Source organism: Thalassophryne amazonica, chromosome 12 (genome assembly GCF_902500255.1).
Source record: "Thalassophryne amazonica chromosome 12, fThaAma1.1, whole genome shotgun sequence".
Classification (NCBI taxonomy): Eukaryota; Metazoa; Chordata; class Actinopteri; order Batrachoidiformes; family Batrachoididae; genus Thalassophryne; species Thalassophryne amazonica.
This window is the reverse complement of record NC_047114.1, coordinates 99,893,032-99,917,268: the sequence shown is the minus strand read 5'-3', so window position 1 is coordinate 99,917,268 and position 24,237 is coordinate 99,893,032. Positions and strand designations below refer to the sequence as shown.

Genomic DNA, 24,237 nt, shown 5'->3' with positions numbered 1-24,237 from the left:
ACATGCACTTTGCCTTACTGAGCGATCCACCACAGCCCACTGACACGATTTCTTGAGTCAATGAAATGGGTTCTGAGAGCGCATTTTCACGCAACATCTGCTGTTCTGCTTGTTCACTAAGTGTCCATGGAGCCAGAATCAAGCATCGCTTTTAGCTGGATTTTGTGGTTGATGGACACAGGGGTGTAAAACAGTCCATCAAATGGACCAACTCTTTGTATGTTTTGAGCTATGACTTTAGCGTTAGCTGGGGCATCTGCACATGCTTTACCTTCAGCCTGCACAGGATGCTCTTGAGCAGACCTGGGCAAACTGCGGCCCGGGGGCCACATGCGGCCCTTTGCATGTCTCTGTCTGGCCCTCATGAGGTCTGATTATTATTACTACATATATTAAAAATGTCAAATCTGTGTGTTGCAAATCATGAGAGGTTTATTTAGGTATATTTAAATATTTACATATCATTACAATAATAAAAATTACCTATAAAAGCTATTAAATAGGTAATTTTTTTGTAAAATTTGTAATGGGAGACAGGGAGTTTTCGATGGTTTGGCCCTCAGACATGATTCAGGTTCCCTATGTGGCCCCTTGTAAAAATTAATTGCCCACCCCTGCTCTTGAGGTTGACACCTTGGTGAGTTTTCAGGTTCAAGGGTCTGGGCATAAACTGTGTCAGGTTTGAGCTGTTTGGACTTGCAAAGCATCTCTTCTTTTGTTTCAATCTGGTAATGATCCATGTGTTGTTGAATTTCACTAGCGGCCCACTTATCTGGTGCTTTCAACTTGAAAACTGCACTAAGTGTGGGGTCTGGGCAATATCTGACAAACATCATGGTAGCCACTTGGCATGGATTCTCTATGCATCATCCTGGTCTTTTTAAACCTTCTTCTGCTGCATCATTTGCTTTATTTAGCCTAACCCAGGACTCTAAAGGGGTCTGTCCTCCTGCCACTGGGGTTGTTCTATAGAAATCGGCCATGGGCCTGTATGAACAACTTGCCTCACTGAAATGCTGTGTGAGAACATTAAAGATATCGTCTGGGTCCACTTGTGGTTTCAGTGAGGTACTGCTTCTCAAAGTTATTCTCACAATTTCTTTAGCTTTGCTTAACAATTTAGACATTATCTCAACATTTTTCTCAACATCTCAACAATTAGAAAGGTCTTGTCTCAGAGTGATGCTGAAAAACTAATTCATGCATTTATTTCCTCTAGGCTGGACTATTGTAATTCATTATTATCAGGTTGTCCTAAAAGTTCCCTGAAAAGCCTTCAGTTAATTCAAAATGCTGCAGCTAGAGTACTGACAGGGACTAGAAGGAGAGAGCATATCTCACCCATATTGGCCTCTCTTCATTGGCTTCCTGTTAATTCTAGAATAGAATTTAAAATTCTTCTTCTTACTTATAAGGTTTTGAATAATCAGGTCCCATCTTATCTTAGGGACCTCATAGTACCATATCACCCCAATAGAGCGCTTCGCTCTCAGACTGCAGGCTTACTTGTAGTTCCTAGGGTTTGTAAGAGTAGAATGGGAGGCAGAGCCTTCAGCTTTCAGGCTCCTCTCCTGTGGAACCAGCTCCCAATTCAGATTAGGGAGACAGACACCCTCTCTACTTTTAAGATTAGGCTTAAAACTTTCCTTTTTGCTAAAGCTTATAGTTAGGGCTGGATCAGGTGACCCTGAACCATCCCTTAGTTATGCTGCTATAGACTTAGACTGCTGGGGGGTTCCCATGATGCACTGAGTGTTTCTTTCTCTTTTTGCTCTGTATGCACCACTCTGCATTTAATCATTAGTTATCGATCTCTGCTCCCCTCCACAGCATGTCTTTTTCCTGGTTCTCTCCCTCAGCCCCAACCAGTCCCAGCAGAAGACTGCCCCTCCCTGAGCCTGGTTCTGCTGGAGGTTTCTTCCTGTTAAAAGGGAGTTTTTCCTTCCCACTGTCGCCAAGTGCTTGCTCACAGGGGGTCGTTTTGACAGTTGGGGTTTTTCTGTAATTATTGTATGGCCTTGCCTTACAATATAAAGAGCCTTTGGGCAACTGTTTGTTGTGATTTGGCGCTATATAAATGAAACTGATTTGATTTGACATGTTGCTCTTTTCCTCAGGCAGGTTTTCATCAATTCTTCCCACTCACACACTGAGAATGTGTCTGACCCATCTCCTCTGAAGACAGGAGGCTCTTTCACATCTGACTGTAGGACAAGCTTGGCACCGGTCAGATTGAGAAAAGTGGAGTCACTGAGTGTCCCACACTACACTTAGTTTGTGCATCACTAGCAACCTTCTCTCTTCATTCTTCCTTTAACTGATCCCTTATTGTCTGTCCTACCTGTTCAGCAATATAAGTTATCAAATCATTTAAAGCTGGGTCATTAACAACCGAGAGGTCTGACAGTGTGTCTCCCTCTTGTGACTTAGCAGCTGCACAGCCAAGTATGTGTGTTGAGCAAAAAGCTGGCAAATCTGCAATATTTTCATTTTTGAAGGACATTTCTCAGGTTTTTTAACATCCCAGTGAGTAAGACAACATAAAAGTATTCATGATTGTAAGTGTCTCTGCACACACGTGCTAATAATTAGTGATCTCTGATGTATTTTAGTCCTCTCACTGTGGGTGTTAGCAGGTGCATTTCCAGAAAACATCTCACTCAGCAATTCTCTGCATTTTTCAGTGTGTGACGTCCTTATTAGCAAAACAGAAACTGACAGAGGGAAACGAACCTGCACTATCCAAAAACGAAGCTTCTGAGCTGCTGTTCCAAAGCGATGGCTCAGATTTACAGAGAGGAAATGACACACTTCAACCTGAAACACTTACCTTTTTCAGAATGTCAGATTTTGGAGCCTAAAGTAACGCACTGTTTGTGTGGATGGTGGTTTGCTGAAACTGTGGACATGGACGTCGAGACATCTGACACTGTTTTTAACAGAGTGCCTGGACACAGAGATGGATTTGTTGGATTGGAAAAAGTCAGAATACATTAGTTCCAGGAATTCATGGTTGTTATTTTACGTGCCACAATCAAGAGACGAGCAGAGCTGGAGCTGGCGATCTCACGTGCGCACGTGTTTCTTTGATCGCGTGAAGGTTGCATTTGGAAATTACTGTTGGGAAAGTGTAGTGACACAGACCTACAACAGGGGGGCATAAATGAATGGACAATAGAGGGAGTTAACTTTGAACACTTTACTGTTGTGAATTTCACAACCACACACCGCAGATTATAGAATAAATACAAGTCAATGGATAAAGGTGTCGTGTGGGCAGGCTTGACGATAGCAGACGTCCGTCTGGAGAAGAACCGGAACCACACGATTTCCACTGCCACCGAACCCAAAGGATACTGGAGCCGCCAGGTCTCGAGTCCCCCAGGTGGCCACCGTCTCAGCGTGTCGGATCTGGTACTGCTGGCGAAGAGCAAAGTCAGTCAAGTGTGGGTGTGTGTACACCCCGTAACAACAACGGTGGGAATTCCACCTCCACCTCTAACACACACTTGTGCAGCGTCTGAGTAACCACTTATCTGGTGGGAAGTAGAACGAAACAGTCGCGGCCCACGCCGGTCCTCTGGGTAGACAGCTGCAACAAAGTAGCTCTTGAAATCACTTATTATAATATGCAGGCAGAGAAAGTTACCTCCAAAGAAGTACGATATCTCGGCGACGTGGTGGAGGTGTCATCCTGCTTTTATCCGGGGTGAAGTGCAGATGATCGGTGACAGCTGTCATAGTTGATGAGTGACAGCTGTCACCTAGGCTGTTCCTGTAAGGCGTCAGCGCCCCCTCGTGCCTGAAGCCCGCTCTTCAGGCAGGGCGCCCTCTGGTGGTGGGCCAGCAGTACCTCCTTTTCTGGCGGCCCACACAACAATTACACTGGGACGCTTCTAGTTGCGACGTCACCTGTCGGAAACACCTGAGTACTCACGAGTACTTTGTTTTCGGACGTCTCCGTAGCTGTTTGCTACGAATGCCGTATACTTTGAAACCGGTCACGGAAGTGCACAAAGTAATCAGGTGGATCATCGGATGGTCACTAACAGACTAAATCTAAATAGTTATGATTTTTGTGCGACATGTCCTTTAACTGGAGAAGCAAGTAATCTACCTCTCCCAAAACCAAAGTTAAAGTTCTGAGCTGTAGCTTTGTCTCCATCCATTTGATCAAAAATGTCCAAGAGTTCATTCAACCCCTTTTTCAGAAATATTCAGCAAGATAACAAAATGTCTCTTCCTCTTTAGTAGTACTTCTGCTTTTGAAACAGTTTTTTTTTTTAACATAAATTATTATAAACTTGCATACGACAGCAACTTCAGGTGACCAAACTGACACTGATCCACAACTCCAGGCACCAGGATGGCAATGACAGGGTGGTCTGAAGGAGCGTGGTCTGGATCACGGCACCACTGTAGCCTGTCTGGCCTGACACTATGACTACGTTTACATTCCGTTAATATTCGGGTTAAGGTCAATATTCAGGTTTCTGAATCATTAGGAATAACCTGTTTACATGCTTAAACAGACAGAGTTACTCCTGTCATTGGTATTATTTGGAATATCCCCATCTAAACAGCGACGCATGTCTTCCATTGGTGCTTGATTTGGTCTGGCGTTCATGCAAATCCTGCTTCGTGTAAAACCCCTCACTACACACTTTTCTCAAACAGGCATTAACATTTTCTCACTTTTCTCTCCTGCGGGCTGCCTCCGCAGCAAAGCAGCGAGCGTAGTCTCTGGACCTGTTGCCAGATTTGGCGCAGCTCTGCACAGCGGGTGTGTGTGTGTGTGTGAGTGGCCCGCTGCGGTGTTTACCGAGCCCGCAGACTCAGTAAGCGCATTGGAGGCAGTGAGAGCAATCGTGGTGATGCCGACCAGTGCCGCGACCGGCCCGCCTGATAAGGACGCAGAATACAATGCGCTGTTTATCTCTGCTTCTGTGGTGTCCGGTGGGCTGCGCACGCCACATACAAGTAGTTGCCGTACTCAAAAGACCAAGATTCCTTGCGGATAGGACATGTGCGGAACACAAAATAATGTTCCTTTCTATGGGGATATCCCGATGCACGTTTATATGACCTGATATTTGGGTTAGACAAGGAGTAACCCAGGGGTCTTATGCGGGTTTTTAAAAACCGGAATATGAGCATATTCGGGTTTTTGCGGGCGTTTACATGGCCGTGCGCAACCGGGTTATTGCTAATATTCCGGTTATGAAAGGGTTATTGGCTGCATGTAAACGTAGTCTATGTCTGCTGCTAAGATACTCTCTGTGCTTTGTGTTGTGTCGATGGATCAGACGGTAACCAGGGGGTTCTTGTCACTGGAGTAGGTTTATCTTGACAGCCAGTCTGCACAAAGTAAAACAATTTTCAGTACAGCAACTTCATGCATCAGCTCTACCTGTAAACCTCTCCTCATCACAGCCTCAGGGCTTCTGAGGAGGGTGGGGCAAAACCACAGGAAAAGACTCTCTTCATGTGACTGCCAAAATAAAACAAAAATAAAGAAATAAGTAAAAATATATGCAATATTAGTAGTCAAACACATACCAAAAATAATATAACATAACTAACAACTGAGGATGGACTTTTGGTGAATTATAAATCCACATTTTAACACACCCGTTACACACACACACACACACACACACACACACACACACACACATATATATATTTCATAAAGCGGTCTAATCTTTTAGTCTACTAAACTCACGTATTCGATTAAGGTTAGTTGCCCAACATTAGCCATCTAATCTCATCTAACTGACTGCTACATTTGTAGATTAGCCGTCTAACATTAGTCAACAATTTTCACGGGCATAAGCGGCCTCGCGAGTACACCTACAAAGAAAAATCCCCAATGTGTGGTGAGAGCTTAATTACTTCCGTGTTGGTCGTCTCCTACGAACATGTCTGAGTCCACCGCACCTGAGGAGATGCACCCGACCTCGCGGTGACCGTAACCATCTCAAATGCATTATTCCGGTCCTGGTACACCTGCTCTCGCTACAAGGCTCTCCTTCCTTCCTGCTCCATGGAGTGGTGGTACGTAATAACTGCCATAATTGAGGTCAGGCACTGAAGTTTTGTCGACTAAAATAAGATTAGCCTCATCTGTAGCAAGCTAAAAACTTTAGCCGACTAAGCGGTTTGTGCAACGACTAACATCAAAACATTACTTGACTGAGCTGAGTCGACTAAACAAGACTAGACCGCTTTATGAAACCGGGCCATGTGCGTGATGGTGGTTGCTGTAAATCCTCCGGTCCTGTAGGTGGCAGTAATGCATTAACCTGGATGTTCAGCTTTTGTTACCACGCACGCTGTGCATTTCTTGCTCATTGTAAGTTCTTTACATTAATAATAACTATTTTACCAGATAAATGATAGCTGTTTTTATTTGGTATGTGGAGTCGTATTTTGTTGTTATATGTCGGGATCTTGGACATTTTCAATGTGAAATGAATCAAAGCTACGAATTAGCAGAAAGCTAACATTAGCTTGACGAGTGACGGATTGATTGAACGATTTCTGTATAAACCATTTTATCTTAAACTAACATTTGTATAAAGTTGGAACGTCAAAATATGAAGGAAGCGGTTTAATGGGACGTTTGGTGGTCTCACATGTTCGTGTTGTGTTGGATAAATGGTTCCGTTTTGTTTGAGGCCTGCTGGTTTGGAGGCTAACTGTGCTAACCATCAGCACCAGCAGGCAGACGGTTTGGATCGGCGGCAGTGACTAATACGCAGTTGTCTAAAGTACGATTTCTTGACAAAACAGACTTTCACTGTAAACTAAATAAACATAAACGGATTCTGCCGCTTCACACGGCGTCCAATAAGAAACCGTCGTGAGCATCACGTGATGAAGACGGCGGACATTCTGCGGGGTTCGGGTTCGGTTGTGTGTGAACCCTGCCGTTGGGGTAGGTCACTGGGTGCCATACTAATAGTAAGTTGCGGTTTGCGTCGGATACCTTATCAATAAGAATGATATTCATGGATATGAGTCTGGATGGTGAAACAGATCTGGTGCTTAACATCATTTCAAGGAAGATTAGTTCTAGTTATTGTTACGACATGGGAGGTTCTGGTGCTGATTTTGGACTTTGAAGTGTGCTGTCCTCACCTTCTTACAGAGTTCCCAGTGATTCTGTTTATATGTGTAAAATGATTGGACATGATGCTGTCAGCGTGCACGTGTCTGTACACAGGACGCGATGTTCATGTTTGAGTGCATATGATGATGATGATCCTGCTGAAGTGAAGATGGTGTGTACCCCACCCCCGGAACCTGAATGTAACTTTAAATGATTTCAAACATTTTGCTGGTTTTGTTCCCGGACTACATTCAGATTAGAGTCCAGAGGAGGAACGTGCTCCAGCTGTAGGTCCACCATGGCGGACATCAAGAACTTTCTGTACGCATGGTGTGGGAAAAAGAAACTGACGCCCAACTACGACATTCGAACTGCAGGAAACAAGAACAGGCAGAAGTTCACGTGTGAGGTGAGTCGCATGTCAGAGTGTTCTCATTGGCTGACTGAAACCTGGACTTGCTGGAACATGTGGATGGTTGTCACACTTCTAAACTGGAGCTCGGCTCTTTGCAGGTCCGTGTTGATGGCTTCAACTACACAGGAATGGGCAACTCCACCAACAAAAAGGACGCCCAGAGCAACGCTGCCAGGGACTTTGTCAATTATCTAGTCCGACTTGGAGAGATGAACGCAGCTGAGGTCCCATCAGTTGGGGTTAGAAAACCACTCACCTTTCTTTCAAAAATGACAGTGCTGAATAAGATGCCGATTAGGCCTTCAGCTAGCAGTTAATGTTTTCAGAAATTGTAAAAAGAAAAAAAAAAAGGTACTGTTCCGTGTCTAAATTGGATATTTGTCACAGCATAGTAGAGTTAAAACAAACAAACACTTTTTCTTGTAGTTCAGTTTGCTGACTTTATTTTCAGGGTGATGAGAGCAAAGTTGTCATCCCTGTTTTTAAGTAACCAAACATAACTGACCAGTGGTCTGGTCAGATTTTTATTTTGTGAAGCTGCCTTTGTTCCACTCCGACATGAATCAGCATTTTATGTGCAGTTTTTCCAGTCACAGCCACTGAAGCTTGTAACACCTCCAGAGTTGTGTTGTGACATTTGTTTCCAGGTGAGTTTTCCAGCTGCGTCAGACCAGCCTGATGGCGAGGGAACAGGCAGAGACGAATTTGGAAACCTCCCTTCTGGCGGCCCTCTGCCGCCTCATCTGGTGGTCAAAGCGGAGAAAGGTGAGACTACAGGCGTCTTCATGTCAGGGTCGGCAGGCTTTTCAAAACTCCTTAAATTTGTTAAATTAAGAATTTTTGTTTTTCTCTTGAGCGATCTCCTGAGCTCAGCAGCAGGAATAGTTGTTTTCAGCAGCAGGAACTTCATCATTCTCATGTTTAGTGACATGCATCGGAACAAATATCAGATTAAACACACCAACACACGTCTGTTGAATATCCAAACTAAAACCACCGCAGAGCACCACAACACAGCTTTAACACATTGCTTTGTTTTTTTGTTGTTTTGTTCACTTTGCACTTTGGGCAGCACGGTGGCTTAGTGATTAGCACTGTTGCCTCACAGTAAGAAGGTCGTGGGTTCGATTCCATCCTGTGGAACTTGCATGTCTCCCTTCTTAAAGTTTTTGTACAAATTTACATTTTTACCCAAATGTTTGTATACATGTAGCTGCTTCAATGTTAAAAAATGATTCTGTATGACAGTTTTCATCAAATAATTTTAGTCACTCTGTCATTTTAAAAAACCTCTTCTTTTACGCTGAGGGGATGAAATGAATAAAGCGGACTGCTGACGATGTGTCTGTGCTTTGGTCGTTGGCAGAGGAGGAAAATGGGCTGGTTCCAGGAGTGACTGGACTGGGTTACTCAGGAAGAGCAAATGCTTCATGGGGCGGGAGAGGAGGAGGAGCAGCAGGAGCAGACTGGGACCGAGGGGCCAATCTGAAGGAGTACTACGCCAGGAGAGATGAGCAAGAAGCCCAGGCGGTAAGACGTAGGGGTTACACCTCCCAGAATCCAGTCTCGGGGTTCTGTTGAACTGCACAGGCTTGGGCCGTTTCAGCACATCCACAAAGAAAGCCATTAATGTTTGGGGAGAGGAAACTATAAACTGCAAATTCAGCTCAGTGGTCTGTTCTGCACCAAATATAATCGTAGTGAAATGTGATGCCTTCTGTGTGTGTGAGACGGCTCTGTGGACGGAGAAAATGACATCAGCTCCAGCAGCAGAGAAAAAACAAGCTGAAGTTATATTTGACTCTCTGGTCGTCCTCAGCGTGGTGATGGAGCGTGTGCTGCCAGTACCAACACCTCAAAAACCACCACTATCAGCCCTGATTCTCTTAAGGAATCAGAATTTGGCACGTGCCTAATGATTACTGGCAGATTGGAGCCCACGTGGGTCAAACCCACCTCAGATTTCTCAGGTCATCATGGCTTTGATTTAAAAAAAAAAAAAAGTACCAAGTACATGGGACCGTCCAAAATCCTCAAGCTGTATTCTAAATACTTTTTAAAACTTGCAGTTTGAATCAGAGTTAAACTTAATCTTTTTAAAAATCATTTATCTTAATTTATTTATTTTTTTCCAGAGGTGAAGTGTGACTTTTACCAAAACACAAAATAAGATCTCACTTTTTTTATTTCACAATGAAAAAAAAAAAAAATCTGATTCATTAATTATTATTATAATCATACTTTCACTGGATCCTCTTTCACATTTTGTCTTCTCATTTCAAAGGCAGGCATTTGTACTCTTGACTTCAAGGGTTTCTGTCTGAGATACTTTTGAACTTTTTTTTTCCCTTTCTTTAAATTATTAGGTTTAGGAATTTTGCAAGTAGGAGCTTGTACTGACGGGATGATGTTGGCATCTGTCAGGACAAAATATTAGGTCATTCGCTCAGTACACATCTTCTGGAATTTCCCACTTTCTTGAGTTAATTTCTGACATCAGTGAGCAGCATTAGTACAACAAACTCAACTAAAACAAGTCTGGGCTAATCCCACCTAGATTACACCATACCCACATCTTTTGTATCCAAAAGTTCAGTCAGCTCTCTGTCGTACAAAGCAAAGTGTGTGTTGTGATCTTCTGAAATGCGTTTTTGCATTATGTTGATGAGGCACAAGCACATACAGGAAGCACTGGGGCTCTAAAGACTTGGACATTCATTCTCTTGCAAAGATATTGGCATGAAGAAAAACCTTCCACCCATGACTCCATTAGATCTTCCCAGATGTTGCTCGGTTCATTGTGTTCCCAGGAGTGTATTTAACAATTCTGATTGATTAGCCACATGAAATTACATTGTGGTGGGAGCTGTTTTTTGTGATGTTGGCCCTTGAAGATAAAATAGGGTGCACATAAAGTACTAACATGCTTTTAAAAGTTGAATATTACACCCCTAGTAAAGACATACAAGAAAATTCAGTTTTTAAAGGAGAGTACCACATCATTTGACAGGTTACTATGGCGGCTAATTTATCATATTTGCAAGATATTCCATCAAGAATAAATAGACCTATTTTGGTGCCGCTAGCCACACTGGCGGAGTTGTTACAGGGGAACCCTATAATGGGCCGTGTCATTTTGGTGGACATTTTGAAAAAAGGCTGGCTAATTAATCAGATTTGCAAAGTATGCCTTAGACATCATTTATGCCACATTTGGCCCTTTAATCAAGATTTGCATGATTTTTCTGTTATCTACTGCACCAGATACACTTCTGAGGGACGAGTCCGGGAAGTTGTTAAAAGCCTAGATCTTAATGTGAATCCAAGACAACCTCAAACCCAGAAAGACTCACTCATCGTCCACAAAGTCATTAAGCCTTTCCTCACCAACAGTGCCCAAGTTGCTGATTTCTACAACCTGACCCAACAACACCCAGTCCAAGCAAGAACTGAACAGTGCAGAAGCCGGAACACCAGTTTTCACTGAATAAACTCTGTCTGCCTTTGTACATCACTCACAGTATCTGTGTCCAGGCTTGAATTTCCCTGAATAAACATGTCCTCCTCTTACGTGGATCCTTTCCTCCCTGTAGACTCTGGAGTCGGAGGAGGTTGACCTCAATGCCAATCTTCATGGTAACTGGACCCTCGAGAACGCCAAGGCTCGTCTGAACCAGTTCTTCCAGAAGGAGAAAACGAATGCTGAGTATAAATACAGCCAAGTGGGACCGGACCACAACAGGTCTGGATCAGGAGACCTGGAGGAGTTTAGGCTGACGGGAATCCAGTCTGACATGTTCACACTTCCAGAACGTGATAGACAGGGTGATGTCTTCCGGTCACTCTGGTCCCTTCTTCTGCTTTCAGCTCCATTATTCTCATTGTTAATTTTTTTTAATCATCTGAGAAAGATTGACAAGATGCATCTCACAGCTTCCAAGAATCCAAAATCCACATTTTAGTGACATGAATGTTTCAGAAGAAGTTGAACATGTCTGTCTGGATTTTGTGCACCTTTTAAAGTTGTGAACTCGGTCCTTAAAGCAGTGGTGTCACACAGACTGAGGGGGGTTTAGAGGGAGGATGATGTCACTGACAAACTCCTGGACTGATAAAGGTCCTGGTGGGTTCTGGGGCTGTATCAGTTTGAGTCACTGCCTTCAGGCCCATCGTTCTGCTGTTGGAGAGAGACACACACACACTCACTCTGTGTTCAGCATGTTTCCTCGTCATTGTGATCCTCTTTATGTTGTTACTGAGGTCTTGCGTTTGAGCCCAGATCCTCTTGGTTTGGCTCAAGTTTACCGTGCCCCTGGAAGTCGTGTTGCCAGATCTTTAGAGAAGCGACAGAGGCTGAATGTGAAACCAAAAGCTCAAAATCGGCACCAATCCTAAAACTGTTGAATTTGACTAATTTATTAATGTTTGTTTTTGTACGTACACATACTACTACTACTAATAATATGTTTTCTACAGTTACTGTTGAATTGGACTGGCCATGTGTTTCAGGTACAAATAATAAAATGGGGAGGGGGGATTACCCATCATGCTCTTACCACAGCAAAATTGACCAATCAGGACAGGAGACTAGCACAGCTGTTGAAGTGTTACAGTCACCATATTGTTGTTTGTCAGCACCGGCAGTGGTTCATCAGGTGTTTGGGGGCCTTTGAGAGTCTCTGAGGAAGCATGCAGGGGTTGGAGGGTTGTTGGTTGAGATCCCATGTTTTGAACGTTGCTGTATGTTTTTCTGCTGGACTGCTGTAAACGCAGAGACCTCCGAGGTGTGTTTGCTACACCATGGAGAACTCACAGTTCCAAAGGCTGACGTCTTCAAAAACTGATTAGACCACAGCAGGGAGGTGAGCGCGGACACCGGCTAAATCCTGGTTCCATATAAGGACTGACCATATTGTCCCAGAGTATAAATCACAGCTTTGTTTTTTTTTTTTTTTTTTTTTTTTTTTTTTTAAATTCTGATGGAGGTTTGTGCTCCTTGAAGGCACCTGCTCCTGTTAGGATGACTGAGAATAATGATCAGATTTTTCCTAAAATATGGAGTGAAGGTTGATTTAAAAACTGAAGAAGACCTCGACTTTATCTGGTTTGCTTTGGGACTGGGCCTTTGGAGGGGGAAAAAACAAAACTGATGGATCTAAGAATTTGGATCTAAGTTTTCCGCTCTCCAATCAACATTTTAATCAAACTACGCTGTTCTTCTGAACAATGTCTTGAACGTCCCATTTTCCTCAGGCTTTCAAAGAGAAAAGCATGTTCAACAGGTGCTGGCTTCATCCTTAAATAGGGGACACCTGATTCATACCTGTTTGTTCCACAAAATTGATGAACTCACTGACTGAATGCCACACTCCTATTATTGTGAACACCCCCTTTTCTACTTTTTTTTTTTTTACTAATAGCCCAATTTCATAGCCTTAAGAGTGTGCATATCATGAATGCTTGGTCTTGTTGGATTTGTGAGAATCTACTGACTCTACTGGTACCTTGTTTCCCATGTAACAATAAGAAATATACTCAAAACCTGGATTAATCTTTTTAGTCACATAGCACTACTATTATTCTGAACACTATATGAAATGATTTGAATAGAGTGATCAGTAATTGAGTGCAGTTGCTCTGCTGCTCTGCTCACATCCACTGCTGACAGCGCTGCAGATTATCTGCACTAAATTTTGATTTTAGCCTAAACGGTTTGCGCCCAAAATATGTGCTTTCATTTACGTGACACACAGCCAATTTTGAAATGACCTGTAGACATTTGACATCATACGGGCAAAGGTAGCTGACAGCTAGTGAGCTTGTTCAAAAATAAATAAATGAATATCAGGTTTAGTTGAGTCAGGATTTGGCCGGTGAAACGGGCCAACAGTAAATGTATCGTGGAACAATGAACCAATGCCAGAAGTCACAACCCGACTGAAGGACGACATGGGACCGGATTTAGGTGCACTAAAGCGGTCCCATGGGTGCAGGCTCAGGGCTCAGTGGGGTTTGGTTGTGATTTCTGGTGTTGCTGTTCCACCACAGGGCAGACAGCAGGTGTGAGGGTCCAGACTCACAGCTACTGATTGGTGTTTTTTAAGTCTGGCAGAAAAACATACAGGCTTCGCTGTGAGGACACAGCAGGTAAGCTCACGTCCACTCTGTGTTCTGGCTTTTATTCTGGAAGACGGGAGTGAAGCTGTTTGTTTGTGCCTGCAGGAGTTTCATCGCAGAGATGCAGCTGTTTGTGAAGCAGCTCGGCAGAAGTAAGACTCTTTAAAGTCACTTTAATCTGGAACAGAATAAACTCATGAACTAACTCGTCACCTGAGAAATCAGCTCCATGTTTCAAGTGAGGGCAAAGGTCACAGCTGGTCCTTATGTATGTGTGTGTCGCAGAGATCACGGCTCGCGAGCACGGCTCCAACAAGAAGCTGGCGGCTCAGTCCTGCGCGCTGTCTCTGATCCGGCAGCTGTACCACCTGGGTGTCATCGAGGCGTACTCTGGTGTCACCAAGAAGAAAGAAGGAGAAACCGTACGTTCACCACACTGCACTGGGCCATGGCCTCAGTCTGTCCGTGTCTGCGGCACCTCTGTAAACGCTCAGCTAGCTCACTTTGGATCAGCTCCGCCTGTTATCAGAAGACCATAAGTAACACCTTTAATAGTTAAAGTTGTCTGAAGTCTGACACCTTTAACATGCTCGCAGTTTTCTCAGGCCTGTTTTGGTTTTAGATTCAGTTTGTTTGTGGTGATTTTGTGTTTTGTTTCCAGCTGGAGGTGTTTGACGTGAACATTTCCCCAGACCTGCACCAGCAGGTAGCCAATGTGGTCCAGGAAATCAACGTCCACATCCCCCCACCCGTAAGTCCCCTGATGTTAGTCCTACCAGGGTTTATCAGCCACGCTGATGTCACTGCTCTCACTCTGCACCGCTGAACACAGACCGTCCATGTTGGTGGACGTTTGAAGACGCTGAGTCTTTGCTGCTCCATTCGGCTTGTAAAGCTTGAGATGTGTCTCTGTGCTCACACAGACTGATTTCTTCTGTAACACAGCATCAGTGCTACTTTCTGTCTCAACAAAAAAAATTTTTCTTTAAACGTTGGTTGATCCAGAACATTCTGCCATGTGACTGACAGCTGAGCAAAGATCTAAAGCTGTGAGGATGTTTGTCTTGTGCTTTGATTCTGTTGTGGTCACAGACCAATAGGACCATCAGTATCCACCACACTTTATGATGTCATAGAGCATGTACAGGAGTGGTGGCGGACGCCTCATCACCTTATCTCTCTGTGCGTGTGGACTGACTGTTGGTTTGTTTGGCTTCGCCCACAACGACCTCAACAAACCAGCTCTGTTCTCTTCATCGGTGGTTGACGCCCCCCAGTCCCTGATTGGTTGAACAGACATGACCCTGTTAACGAGTGCTCTAATCAGTGTCGTGAAAGAAAAAAGGCTTTGTGGTAAAAATCTGAGCTGAGAACTGAGAGGGTTTTTTTGTTTTGTTTGTTTTTTAAATGAGTGAATAATTAAGGTGTCTCTGAGTGGTGAGTAAAATGACTCGTCTTCTCTCCTCCAGCCTTTGGACCACAGCACCCCGGTGTCTCTGGTTCAAGGTAAGATGGCAGTGTTTGAGCCATCCCAGCGGCAGAGCGTTGCTGGCGTGGTTCCCTGGTCACCGCCTCAGGTCAACTGGAACCCCTGGACCAGCAGCAACATTGACGAGGGGCCGCTGGCCTACGTAAGTACTTCAGGGTCACGAGGGGCCAACAATAAGACTAGTAATTATTTTAATATAATTTTATATATAAAGTGCTGCACAAAATAAAATACAGCGAGTGGGCTTTATAGTAAAGAACACTGAATTTGGTTTTATTAAGTCATAAAAACATCTGTGTGTCTGTATTTTTGGAACTTCGGCTTTGAGTTTACAGACATGATTGACTGAAACTGTCGACAGAATTTTTTTTTTATGTCTAGTGACCTTGGCTTTGTGTTCGATGGGTTGTAGATTTTGACATCCGGTAACTCGGCTGTCATTAGATACAGGAGGAGTCAAAGACTCTAATCCATGCTTTGGAGATGACCTCCAGCACCAGTGGACTTCAGGACCAAGAGGATTTCCTTAAAATATTTAAGTTAACATTCATTTGTGATTATTACAGAAGAAAAATCAGATGAGTTTTTTTTTTTTTTTTTTTTTTTTATGAAGTGGAAACGTGTTTTTGATCTGGGGACAGTGTCCTGCTGGTGTGTTGTGTCTGATCTCACCGGCGGAGTTTGTGTTGCGTGTTTGTTTGCAGTGCACTCCGGAGCAGATCAGCGGGGACCTGAAGAACGAGCTGATGTACCAGCTGGATCATGATGAAAATCTGCAGAAGGTGAAGCTGCTCTTTATTGATGTTTGTGTTTGATAGACATTTTAAATATTTCACAAAATCCATTTCTCTAAAAATAAAATTAAAAGACCAAATGAATACAAACATGGTTTTGACTGATGTGTGTATTTATACTTTGTTTGGTTTCTGAACACTTTGTTTATGAGATTTAAATATTTTGTTCACAACTTGTGTTGAATTTTATTTCTTCAGTCCTGACTTGTAATGATTTAGAATTGAGTTGAGGCATGAGGGGACACTTGACCAATCAGTGGTCAGCGGTACTTTGTCACCTTTTGGTGTGGCCTCACCTCACCTGGAACCTTGATGGAGGTGATGCCTAATCAATATTACAGCTATCAGCTTTGCACAGTAGAAAACCAGGCCTTTGTGAAGGGCCATTACTGATCATCTGAAATAGACTTAGTGCGCATTTAAAGCGAAGCAGTGTGGTTATCTATTTTTTAAAAAACACACGGTCTGCTCTACGTGCAGAGGGACTATTGACCCGGTGGCCGGCTGCTGTCTCTCTCGCTCTGCTCACAGCTCTGTCCCCGGTTACATTGACAAACAGCAGAAGTCCACTCTTTCTTCTGTGTTTCCCTCAGACTCACACTGAGTGTTTTACTTTTTTAATTTTTGCTTTTTTGGGCAACACACAAGACACGATAACTTAAATAAAAAAAAACTGTGAGGCTGCATGTTCAACCTCCAGCTGAAATGCATCTGGTGAATTGCAGAGAAAGAGGAATTAAAAAAATCACGCAGGGACCCAGTCCATCAACCTTTATAAAAAAACAAACAAAAAAAACTTAAGAATGGTTGCATTTTACAAGTTGGAGAAAACAAAACAGAAAGCCACATCCAATTGCCATTTTAGCAAAATGTCAACACTTTGGCACAGAGACATTGTGCCATTGCTTAGGGAGAGCCCTGGAGTATTGATGTTGTTTAAAAACGCAGAAGTACTTTTTATCCGATTACTCGATTAATCGCCAGAATAATTGATAGAATACTTGATTACTGTTTTGGGGTTTTGGAGTGTTGAGTAACTGGTGGAACTTCTCCATCGTTCAGATGCTGTCGGAACGTGACCAGCTGCCTGTCAAACATTTTGAGGAGGAGATCATGGCGGCCATTGATCAAAGTCCGGTGGTGATCATCAGAGGAGCCACGGGCTGCGGCAAAACCACGCAGGTTCCTCAGTACATCTTGGACCGCTTCATCAAGGCCGGCCAGGCGTCTGACTGCAACATCGTGGTCACCCAGGTTTGTGCACTCAGACTGGTGTCCTGTAAGTCTGAGCCTGGTGGGGTGTTAGGGGGTCCCGCTCACTCTCCTCCTCCTCCTCCCAGCCCAGGCGGATCAGCGCTGTGTCCGTGGCTGAGCGAGTCGCCTTTGAGAGGGGAGAGGATATTGGAAAGAGCTGTGGCTACAGCGTGCGCTTCGAGTCCATCCTCCCTCGTCCCCACGCCAGCATCCTCTTCTGCACCGTCGGTATGTAAACGTCCTCGGCTGAGGGTGCAGTATTACCTCATCCTGTCCCAGTCTGGGACCCCTTCAGTGAGACAGCAGCCAAGACTTCAGTGACAAAGTTAACAGAGTGACTCAGCTCAACTTGCCAGAATAAAAAGTAGAATGATTTACCTGCCTGTTCTTCCAGTGGGAGGGGAAACAGTAACTGAGCCCTGATGGCATTCAGACCAAAAAGGTTATCTGATCAGTGGAGGATCTTTGGGTCCCGTTGGAATGACTGTATGTCAAATGAGCGGTTACTTAGTGAGACTTGGGTGAGGAGGATCACTGACACTGTGAGGGAACATTAGAGCCCACATTTAGTGAGTTTCTGTGGACATGGTCCTCCATACGGGTGTCTCAGTGTGGAGGACAGTAGATGGTTACTTTCAGTGGGTGGAGCTGAATCTGTCCATCTCCTGGATGGGTTACACCTCATGTCCACATAATGTATGTGTACGTATTCATGACAACCGTTGACTTCTTCATTTCTGTGGACAATAGCGTGCGAAGCTCCTTCCTTTCTTTCCTGGTCCAGGTCTTGCCTCGGGTGTGTAGAACATAAATCTTTGCTGTGGATGTTAGACTTGTTTGGCAGGAAGCTACCTTTGGACAGCTAACACGCTCCTTTGAGTGGTTTAACGTGGATGTTCAAAGTGTAGTTAAAAAGAAAATAGTTCAGCGACTTAATCTCCTTGTGAATGTTTGGTATTTTTGTGGCACTAAAAGGTGAATTTGTTGTCTCTTGTTTTTGTCTCTGGTGTTCTGTGCACAAATTGCAAAGTACCAGATGATGAAAACCGCTGCTCCTCCCTGCTGTGGCCTCTGTAATGAAATGTATTTCTGCATAGTAGAGAAGCTTGAATCTTCGACTGGACTGGGTTGCTTGATGTGAGACCCAGTCTCGCATCGAGCAACCCAGTCCAGTAGAAGAAAGCACCTGGACAACTGAGAACCTTCACAGCCGTATTTCTGCATGTTGGACACTAGATGGCAGCATTAGTGATAAGTCCTGACTTTGAATCCTGGTCAAAGCCGCCCGGGCTCCATTCTTCATAAAAATAAAAACACAAGATAACAAAGATAAGCAGCCGTGTTCACGTCCCGACTCATGGGTTGGTTGGTTGGTTTGTTTTTTCAGGTGTGCTGCTCAGGAAGCTGGAAGCCGGTATCAGAGGCATCAGTCATGTTATTGTTGATGAGATCCACGAGAGAGACATCAATGTGAGTTCATCACTTCCAGCTTCAAATTCATGCTTTCCTGTAGCGACTTTAATTCAAAGTCTAAATGAATCTGGACAGGAAGTGACTGTTCTACTGGACCCACCTTAAAGTGTCTTAAACTGAATTAATGAATTCACCCCCAGACAGTTAAACTAACTACAGAGACCAAAGCTGTCATACCTGCTCTAAACATCTTTATTTCCACTTAATGTTTGAGGACTTTAATAATGAGGGTGTATGTGGAGGGACTCTCATTTAGAGTCCCCCTCAAGTGGCCATTCAAGGTACTGCAGTTTTTTGTGCAAATTATAAGTGGGGCGGGGGAGGTGGTGACTGTTTGATTAAGGAAGCCAGATCTAAAATAAGGGAACATCAGCTATACCATACCATACCCTTTATATATAGCACATTTCACAAACATAGTTTCCAAAGTGCTGTACAAGAAAACACACAGACATTTTGTCCATGTGGTGTGTGTCTCTGGATGTGATTCAGCACATAGGTGTCTCAGTGAGGACGCCAGAGACTGGAGGAGGTTGAGGACACACCCATGTCTCACCTGGCTACAGCAGGTAGATGGTAATTTTAGAGAGGTGGGAATGGACCAGTTGTCTGCCTGGGTGGTTGCCATCCAGAGGTCAGGGTGGTTCTGTTGTATGGTGGATGCAGCACTGGCACATGATCCCAGACTTGACCTAAGACACCGATGATGTCATTCATGGATACATCAGTTAAACCAGTAAAGTGTGTTGGTGTTTTAAATCTCTGAGAGGGTTATTGACCTTTGACCTCTGAACCCTGCACCTGCTGGGAGGTTAGACCCCACAGTGTCCTGGTCATCTTGAAACCTTTAGCTGTGCAATCAGTTAATAAGTACATCGAAAGAAAACATCTGAATAATCATCATTTCTTAGAACAAAAAGTCAACAGCTTGTGTGACCTTTGACCTGCTGAGTGGTTGCAGTCCAGGACTTGAGATGGTTCAATTCTGTGGTGGATGTGTTGCATACAGATCTGATTAGAAGTTCTGATTCCACTTTTTGTTTTTGAGTGACATCACACGTGTGGCTGTTTAGGACGTGTTTGTCTCTTCAAAGAAAGAGGCGTGGTTTTGGACCCTGCTTTGTTGTGTGTGAACAGACGGACTTCCTGATGGTGGTTCTGAGAGACGTGGTCCAGGCCTACCCAGAGGTCCGTGTCATCCTGATGTCAGCTACCATCGACACCACCATGTTCAGAGAGTACTACTTCAACTGCCCCATCATCGAGGTCTACGGGCGAACCTTCCCCGTTGAAGGTACCGTCGTTCAGCACCTCCACTGACGGGTGTTTCACTGTGTGATGTTGAGGGAGGGGTCTTCTGTTGTCGTCGCCACAGCGACACAGTATGACGTTTGTGTTGTGGAGTGACATATCTGCTCTTCTCCCAGCAGTCCACTGTGACTGTCAAAGACACTTTTACGTTTACTGATTTCATCAAAGCGCTGATCTCTCTTTGTTTGCAGAATATTTCCTGGAAGACTGCATCCAGATGACTAACTTTGTCCCTCCACCGATGGACCGCAAGAGGAAAGACAAAGACGAGGAGGGAGGAGAGGAAGAGGTCAGGAACCAAAGCCCGACTTCAGCAGCTTTGGAAGCACAGGGGACTTGACGATGAGGATCTGGTTCTGTTCGGCTCCGCTGTGAGATTCTGGTGTTTTCTCTTTGCAGACAAACTGTAATGTGATCTGTGGCACCGAGTATACGGCGGAAACGAAGCGCTCCATGGCTCAGATCAACGAGAAGGAGACGTCCTTTGAGCTGGTGGAGGCTCTTCTGAAATACATCGAGACGCTGCAGGTGGCCGGTGCCGTGCTGGTCTTCCTGCCCGGCTGGAACCTGATCTACTCCATGCAGAGGCACCTGGAGTGTAACCCACATTTTGGTACGCATTGCACCATGCGTCCAGCATGAGTTAGGATTTTTCAGTACAGAAAAATCAAGCTGCCATCAAACATCTAAGCCACAAACGCCCTCTGGAGGCCAAAAGCTTTAAAACAAGCTGCTGCTGCGGTCTGCTACCTGCTCTGAAGTGTTGCGTAAAAGCTCACTTACTCGACCGTCACGTTACCTACAAATGAGGACAACATGGACGTGGTATTTGTTACTTGATGGCTGTGGTCAGGCTCGTGGTTACTCGGCATTAACATTCACAGTGGTGGATTATCAAGACGGGAAAATCAATCAATTTTATTTATATAGCGCCAGATCACAACAAACAGTTGCCCCAAGGCGCTTTATATTGTAAGGCAAGGCCATACAATAATTACGTAAAAACCCCAACAGTCAAAACGACCCCCTGTGAGCAAGCACTTGGCGACAGTGGGAAGGAAAAACTCCCTTTTAACAGGAAGAAACCTCCAGCAGAACCAGGCTCAGGGAGGGGCAGTCTTCTGCTGGGAGTGGTTGGGGCTGAGGGAGAGAACCAGGAAAAAGACATGCTGTGGAGGGGAGCAGAGATCAATCACTAATGATTAAATGCAGAGTAGTACATACAGAGCAAAAAGAGAAAGAAACAATCAGTGCATCATGGGAACCCCCCAGCAGTCTAAGTCTATAGCAGCATAACTAAGGGATGGTTCAGGGTCACCTGATCCAGCCCTAACTATAAGCTTTAGCAAAAAGGAAACCTTATACCTTATAAGTAAGAAGAAGAATTTTAAATTCTATTCTAGAATTAACAGGAAGCCAATGAAGAGAGGCCAGTTTAGCTAATTGGTGTGTGTCCTCTGGCTTCATGGATAGATAAAGCTGGGTATCATCTGCGTAACAATGAAAATTTAAGCAATGCCGTCTAATAATACTGCCTAAGGGAAGCATGTATAAAGTGAATAAAATTGGTCCTAGCACAGAACCTTGTGGAACTCCATAATTAACCTTAGTCTGTGAAGAAGATTCCCCATTTACATGAACAAATTGTAATCTATTAGATAAATATGATTCAAACCACCACAGCGCAGTGCCTTTAATACCTATGGCATGCTCTAATCTCTGTAATAAAATTTTATGGTCAACAGTATCAAAAGCAGCACTGAGGTCTAACAGAACAAGCACAGAGATGAGTCCACTGTCTGAGGCCATAAGAAGATCATTTGTAACCTTCACTAATGCTGTTTCTGTACTATGATTAATTCTAAAACCTGACTGAAACTCTTCAAATAGACCATTCCTCTGCAGATGATCAGTTAGCTGTTTTACAACTACCCTTTCAAGAATTTTTGAGAGAAAAGGAAGGTTGGAGATTGGCCTATAATTAGCTAAGATAGCTGGGTCAAGTGATGGCTTTTTAAGTAATGGTTTAATTACTGCCACCTTAAAAGCCGGTGTTACATAGCCAACTAATAAAGATAGATTGATCATATTTAAGATCGAAGCATTAAATAATGGTAGGGCTTCCTTGAGCAGCCTCGTAGGAATGGGGTCTAATAGACATGTTGATGGTTTGGATGAAGTAACTAATGAAAATAACTCAGACAGAACAATTGGAGAGAGAGAGTCTAACCAAATACCGGCATCACTGAAAGCAGCCAAAGATAACGATACGTCTTTGGGATGGTTATGAGTAAGTTTTTCTCTAATAGTTAAAATTTTATTAGCAAAGAAAAGTCATGAAGTCATTACTAGTTAAAGTTAAAGGAATACTCGGCTCAATAGAGCTCTGACTCTTTGTCAGCCTGGCTACAGTGCTGAAAAGAAACCTGGGGTTGTTCTTATTTTCTTCAATTAGTGATGAGTAGAAAGATGTCCTAGCTTTACGGAGGGCTTTTTTATAGAGCAACAGACTCTTTTTCCAGGCTAAGTAAAGATCTTCTAAATTAGTGAGATGCCATTTCCTCTCCAACTTACGGGTTATCTGCTTTAAGCTGCGAGTTTGTGAGTTATACCACAGAGTCAGGCACTTCTGATTTAAAGCTCTCTTTTTCAGAGGAGCTACAGCATCCAAAGTTGTCTTCAATGAGGATGTAAAACTATTGACGAGATACTCTATCTCACTTACAGAGTTTAGGTAGCTACTCTGCACTGTGTTGGTATATGGCATTAGAGAACATAAAGAAGGAACCATATCCTTAAACCTAGTTACAGTGCTTTCTGAAAGACTTCTAGTGTAATGAAACTTATTCCCCACTGCTGGGTAGTCCATCAGAGTAAATGTTAAGAAATGATCAGACAGAAGGGAGTTTTCATGGAATACTGTTAAGTCTTCAATTTCCATACCATAAGTCAGAACAAGATCTAAGATATGATTAAAGTGGTGGGTGGAGTCATTTACATTTTGAGCAAAGCCAATAGAGTCTAATAATAGATTAAATGCAGTGTTGAGGCTGTCATTCTCAGCATCTGTGTGGATGTTAAAATCGCCCACTATAATTATCTTATCTGAGCTAAGCACTAAGTCAGACAAAAGGTCTGAAAATTCACAGAGAAACTCACAGTAACGACCAGGTGGACGATAGATAATAACAAAACTGGTTTTTGGGACTTCCAATTTGGATGGACAAGACTAAGAGTCAAGCTTTCAAATGAATTAAAGCTCTGTCTGAGTTTTTGATTAATTAATAAGCTGGAGTGGAAGATTGCTGCTAATCCTCCGCCTCGGCCGAGCATTCTGACAGTTAGTGTGACTCGGGGGTGTTGACTCATTTAAACTAACATATTCATCCTGCTGTAACCAGGTGTCTGTAAGGCAGAATAAATCAATATGTTGATCAATTATTATATCATTTACTAACAGGGACTTAGAAGAGAGAGACCTAATGTTTAATAGACCACATTTAACTGTTTTAGTCTGTGGTGCAGTTGAAGGTGCTATATTATTTTTTCTTCTTGAATTTTTATGCTTAAATAGATTTTTGCTGGTTATTGGTAGTCTGGGAGCAGGCACCGTCTCTACGGGGATGGGGTAATGAGGGGATGGCAGGGGGAGAGAAGCTGCAGAGAGGTGTGTAAGACTACAACTCTGCTTCCTGGTCCCAACCCTGGATAGTCACGGTTTGGAGGGTTTAAGAAAATTGGCCAGATTTCTAGAAATGAGAGCTGCTCCATCCAAAGTGGGATGGATGCCGTCTCTCCTAACAAGACCAGGTTTTCCCCAGAAGCTTTGCCAATTATCTATGAAGCCCACCTCATTTTTTGGACACCACTCAGACAGCCAGCAATTCAAGGAGAACGTGTGGCTAAACATGTCACTCCCGGTCCGATTGGGGAGGGGCCCAGAGAAAACTACAGAGTCCGACATTGTTTTTGCACCCGATTGGCGTAACCGGGTGTCATTACTGCCGACGTGAATTACAATCTTACCAAATTTACGGTTAGCCTTAGCCAGCAGTTTCAAATTTCCTTCAGTGTTGCCTGCTCTGGCCCCCGGAAGACAATTGACTATGGTTGCTGGTGTCGCTAACTTCACATTTCTCAAAACAGAGTCGCCAATAACCAGAGTTTGATCCTCGGCAGGTGTGTCGTCGAGTGGGGAAAAACGGTTAGAAATGTGAACGGGTTTGCGGTGTACACGGGGCTTCTGTTTAGGACTACGATTCCTCCTCAC

The 24,237-nt window shown here is 43.9% G+C and overlaps 1 protein-coding gene across 1 annotated transcript in view; it reads left to right on the top strand.

Annotated features, from left to right (window-relative positions):
• Positions 1 to 6,304: 6,304 nt before the first annotated feature.
• The window catches only part of dhx9 (DEAH (Asp-Glu-Ala-His) box helicase 9), a 33,441-nt gene continuing 15,508 nt past the window's right edge, over positions 6,305 to 24,237 (top strand). Inside the window, exons 1-17 of the mRNA XM_034183470.1 lie at positions 6,305 to 6,355; positions 7,370 to 7,523; positions 7,628 to 7,768; positions 8,177 to 8,294; positions 8,896 to 9,059; positions 11,123 to 11,271; positions 13,752 to 13,798; positions 13,932 to 14,068; positions 14,308 to 14,397; positions 15,116 to 15,277; positions 15,840 to 15,917; positions 16,992 to 17,183; positions 17,270 to 17,411; positions 18,571 to 18,653; positions 19,794 to 19,950; positions 20,159 to 20,256; positions 20,367 to 20,580. Of these exons, the coding sequence (XP_034039361.1) occupies positions 7,413 to 7,523; positions 7,628 to 7,768; positions 8,177 to 8,294; positions 8,896 to 9,059; positions 11,123 to 11,271; positions 13,752 to 13,798; positions 13,932 to 14,068; positions 14,308 to 14,397; positions 15,116 to 15,277; positions 15,840 to 15,917; positions 16,992 to 17,183; positions 17,270 to 17,411; positions 18,571 to 18,653; positions 19,794 to 19,950; positions 20,159 to 20,256; positions 20,367 to 20,580 (2,083 nt within the window). The 5' untranslated portion in view covers positions 6,305 to 6,355; positions 7,370 to 7,412. The remainder of the gene's footprint in view (positions 6,356 to 7,369; positions 7,524 to 7,627; positions 7,769 to 8,176; positions 8,295 to 8,895; positions 9,060 to 11,122; positions 11,272 to 13,751; positions 13,799 to 13,931; positions 14,069 to 14,307; positions 14,398 to 15,115; positions 15,278 to 15,839; positions 15,918 to 16,991; positions 17,184 to 17,269; positions 17,412 to 18,570; positions 18,654 to 19,793; positions 19,951 to 20,158; positions 20,257 to 20,366; positions 20,581 to 24,237) is intronic.